Below are 4668 nucleotides of genomic sequence, written 5' to 3' on the forward strand. Positions count from 1 at the left end.
CACTTTGATTGAGGCTTCGATGATGAAGCCAATTGATTCTCAGCAGGTGGAGAGTTTTGGACAGACCTTAGAGGTATCGCAACGGGTGGAGAGTGATGCTACTCCACATTGGATGAAGATTACTCCAGGTCATTCTGCATTGGTTGGGATTACAGATGAGGTGACACAGCGTGGAAGTCATTTGGATTCGGATGCAGATGATGAGTTGGGTTTTGAATCGAGTGCAGCTGGCAGACATAGTTTGGATATGGCCATTGGTTCGCCTCAGGTTGAGGTGTTTGAGACCATTGGAGGTGCTATCAGCCACAGAGTTGATGATATTGGAGAAGGGTTGCGAACTCTTCTAGTGGATTGAGGTCGTTCGCGGCCATTTGGGTGAACTACGTTCGGCTTGATTCCTTGGGCAAGAGGATACGTAGGCAGTCTTATGATGCGCCGGGGTTGGATGTGATGGGGGTGAGATCGATTTGGGGTGAGTAGATACCGACGTTTGGAGAGTGTTTGCACTCTCATTTGGTTCTCGACTTCTATGATGAGTCCGGGTCTCGTGAATTCGTTTCACTTCGTACTGCGGACACAACAAGTGAGACATTTGTTTTGGTTTGGGTCGGCTCAGTTTGCAGAAAAACTTCGCCCGAGGTGGAGAATTGTGGATAGCGACGCGTGATGGCTAAGGAGCTGAAAAAGGAAAACGTTGTTGAGTTGATGAGGCCGGTTTTCAACCAGCCCACACGGTTTCAAGCAGTGGGGGCCACAAGTCTTTTGCTGCCGGAGAAGTCCAGCAGGCTATGAGTTCTTTGTTTGAGGATTTGTTCAGCAGAAATTTGTTGTGGCCCACCCGACATTTGAGTTGCAGGCTATAAAATCTGTCGTGAGGGTTCGTGAAAGGGAGTGAAGGAGTTTTTTAGCTGCGCGGCATACCAAACGTGCCCAAAAAGGGTGCGACGACTGCTGTTGTGAAGGCAGGGGACGGTGCTTGCGTACTGCCTGCGTAGAAGTTTGGTGGTTGAAAAGGCAGAGGCGGCGCTGCCAAAGGTGCAGCCACCCTTCGTGCAGAGAGAATAAAAGTTCTTGGCTGGGCTGCCTTTCTCGTGAAGAAAAGCAAAGGAGCCTATTTGAGGATTTAGATTTGTGATGAATTGTAAACCTATTTGTATTCTTTTCTCTCTAATATAGATCCCTCCCTTGCCCGTGGACGTAGGCCAGTTTGCCCGAACCCACTCGCTAAAAATTGGTTGTCTTGGTTTGTGCCATTGTAATAGTTTTTAGGACTCCCTCGACAGGTCAGTCTAGAACTGATGAGAGGAAGAGCCGATATCTCACTTGTTGAGATATCCTCCCTTCAGATTCTTGATTTCCTTAGTGAGACGGGAATCTTATCGTAATCTTTCTTCTCTTATGCTGCCACCAGAAACTCTGCCCGAAATTTCCGGCCTGCGCACAACAATATTATATATATATATATTATATATATATATATATATAGTATATAATATAATATATATATATATATATAATATAGAGTAAACTATGATGATTGTCAAATCGCATGATGAGAGAGCTAGAGAAGATGAAGAGGATGAAAGTACGGTACTGATTCAACAAAGAGGAAAAAGGGAAGAGTTAATATCCTAAACAGAAGTCTATAATCTATATGCCATGCACTATAGAGAATAAAATTAATAAACTGATCTAAAAAGCTTTAAAATATAGGAGAAATAGGATGAAAGACCGAGCAATATATATACATTATGGAGTTAATATTAATGATCTTAAAAGGCTCAACAATATCATGATGGAGTCAATATATACATTATGGAGTTAATATTGATATAGGAGAAATAGGATGAAAGACCGAGCAATATATACATTTGGATACCTAACCCTCTCAATTTTTTTTTTGGTCAATGAAAAACTTTTATTCATTTCCCAAATGTGAAACATTTACATGCATCTAGATTCTCAGATTTTTGAGAATTCAAACAGAAAACAACAACTTGAACTTCTATGCTATAACAACAGAAACTTCAATGCCTATACAAACTTAAAATGAACTAATCCAATCATCTATACTTCTAGCAATGTTTGGAGAGTTTAGGCATATAGTTAGAATGTCGACTTTGATTCTCTTAACCAGACTCTCCCCAGACTTGAAACTCTTCTGAAAAATCCTCATATTCCGCTCATACCATAGATGATATATAGTAGCTGATAAAGTTGATCTCTTGATATTTTGTTTTATGCCTTTCTTTCTTAACTTTGTACAATACCAGTTCAAGAGGAAAATTCCAAGAACATGATCTCCATTTGAAATGAAGTCAATCTATGATTTGATTCCATACTTCCTTGGAGAAGGAGCACTCAAAAAATAGATGATCAACCCTCCCACTTTTACTTGCAAATATATATATGAATATGAACATATATACAAAAACTCCCATATTTCTAAAACAAGGAGAGAGATTTATAATCAACGAAATAGAACATCAATTTGTATACTCATCCTTCCAACAATTCCTTCCCTTCCTCATTGAATGGAATTATGTTTTGAAAATTTCAACCATATGATTACAATATTATGTATCAACTATAAATATCATGTATATTTTTCAGTATTCATCCTAGGTAGGATGAAACAACGTTATATCAAACACACAAAAAGCTAAAACTTGTTGAATTCTCTATGGAGTAAATTATGATTAGTTCATTAATAGAGAAGAAAGACAACTCAAATGTATCCAAATATACCCAAAATCATAAACATCACCGTGTTGGAACAATAAAATCATGTACATTAAAACATGATTAGGCTGAATTCACAAAGTAATGCACCATCAATATTCCTCCCATTTCCCAGAAACCATATTCATGTATAAAATGTTCCGTAATTTACTGCAACATTTTCATAAAAACAAACCAGAACTAAACAAAATGATACAAAATGAAAATCATAAAACACCATGCACCATGCAATAGTAATAAGCATAATTATATATAAACCTAACTATACCTACCTCTACATCAAAGAACTGTTAATGATCCCCTGCCAATTATACCCACCACCTCCACTCCAATAATCTCTTGCAGAATCAACCCCCACATTACCATTATTGGCATCATTAAGCTGCCATTGATGCCCCATCATCATCATCTTGTTGTCATGATCTCCTGTCTCTGATACAGCAGTAGTTGTGGTCGTCGTCGCTGTTGAGCTCAAACCCAAACCCCCATCAAACCCATAGCTACACAGATTGCTAAACCCTTCGGGGTTTGCAGAATCAAGAAACCCACTTCTCAAAATATCCAGAAAATTAGGGTTAGGGTTAGGGTTTGGGCCCAAAAGTAAAGGAGCAAGAGTGAGGTCATGACTAGGCGCAGCATAAGAGAGCAAAGGATTACTGGTCATCGAACTGGATGCGGTTAGGGCTTGAGGGGTACTTTCAGGTTTTTTCGACGACGAGGAGGATCTCTTGTTCTTGCGGCACGGCAGCCCTTGCAGAAGTAGCGGGGCTGGGACAGGCTGTAGTTGTTGTAGTAGCAGAACTTGGTGTTGGTTGAGTCGCAGCGAGGGCATTTCAGGGATTGCTCAGGGTGTGGCCTGCTTGGTTTCCTTTCTTGGCTTTGGTCGGATTTATTTGAGGTTGAGGATAGCATAACCTGTTCCATTAGTGCTGCTTGATTGTTGGCCATCGCCTGTGACAATGAGGAGAGAAATTGTTCAGGATGCATGAAGATAATGACTATTAATCAAACCTTTTTTTTTAACTTTAATTGCTTAATTATTAACTCCTTGTTATGTTGATTTCCAAGGATCAAAGAGGTTAACCTTAGTTAAAGGTCAAAACTGCAAGAAAAGTATATAATGGTTAAGGAAAATTAATTCTAACTGTCCTTGTGCATAGATTGGTGGAATGTAAGAGAGATCTTGAATTGAAACATTAGACTTATAATTGAATAAAAGAAGGCAATATATGAGTGATCATTGAAAGTAATTAAAGTTGATTGTTCGCAAGAAATGCAAATTGAGGGAAGTTCAAAAGGAAGAACTAAAGTCTATATATATAGGATTATGAGCTCCAAGCATGCAGTAAAGTCATTGGCAGAAAATATAGTAATAAAGAAATTGAATGAAATTTTACACAGTATAGGTACAAGAAAAATAAAGATACATAACATGGACAACTAATTGTTAGGGTTTTAGATTTATGTGATCAATGATAAAAATATATTTTATAGAAATGGAATTAGAGCTACAAGAGAGAGGAAAAAAAAACTATATATTAGAAGACATAATTAAATTGGATGAAATTTTATTTACTACAAGAAAATCAATGATAATATGGGCATCTTGATGAAGATTATTATTAAATTCCCATTGTAAGGTTGAATGAAATTTGAGAAGATGGAGCAAAAGTTGAAAGAGGATTGGAATCTACTAACAATAAAGCGCATGAGAAGACATAACTAAAGATAAATAAATTTAAATCGTTGAGATCTGTTCTTATATATAGGATTCAGATCCGTACACTTTACTCTTCCGTGTTTAGTACTATAAGATCAAACTGCAACACTAATTAAGTAAGAAATAGTTCACTTATTTTACCTAAAAAGAAGGAACAATTCACTTCTTTTGAAATTTGGTGATTCCATTAATTTTTACTCAAACAA

The 4668-nt window shown here is 37.6% G+C and overlaps 1 protein-coding gene across 1 annotated transcript; it reads right to left on the reverse strand.

Moving 5' to 3' along the window:
• On the reverse strand, nt 3017-3574 carry LOC109846660. The gene has a single exon (XM_020415901.1). The coding sequence runs from the start codon at nt 3572-3574 to the stop codon at nt 3017-3019; it is 558 nt and encodes a 185-aa protein (XP_020271490.1).

This window comes from Asparagus officinalis, chromosome 7 (assembly GCF_001876935.1).
Source record: "Asparagus officinalis chromosome 7, Aspof.V1, whole genome shotgun sequence".
NCBI classification, from domain to species: domain Eukaryota; kingdom Viridiplantae; phylum Streptophyta; class Magnoliopsida; order Asparagales; family Asparagaceae; genus Asparagus; species Asparagus officinalis.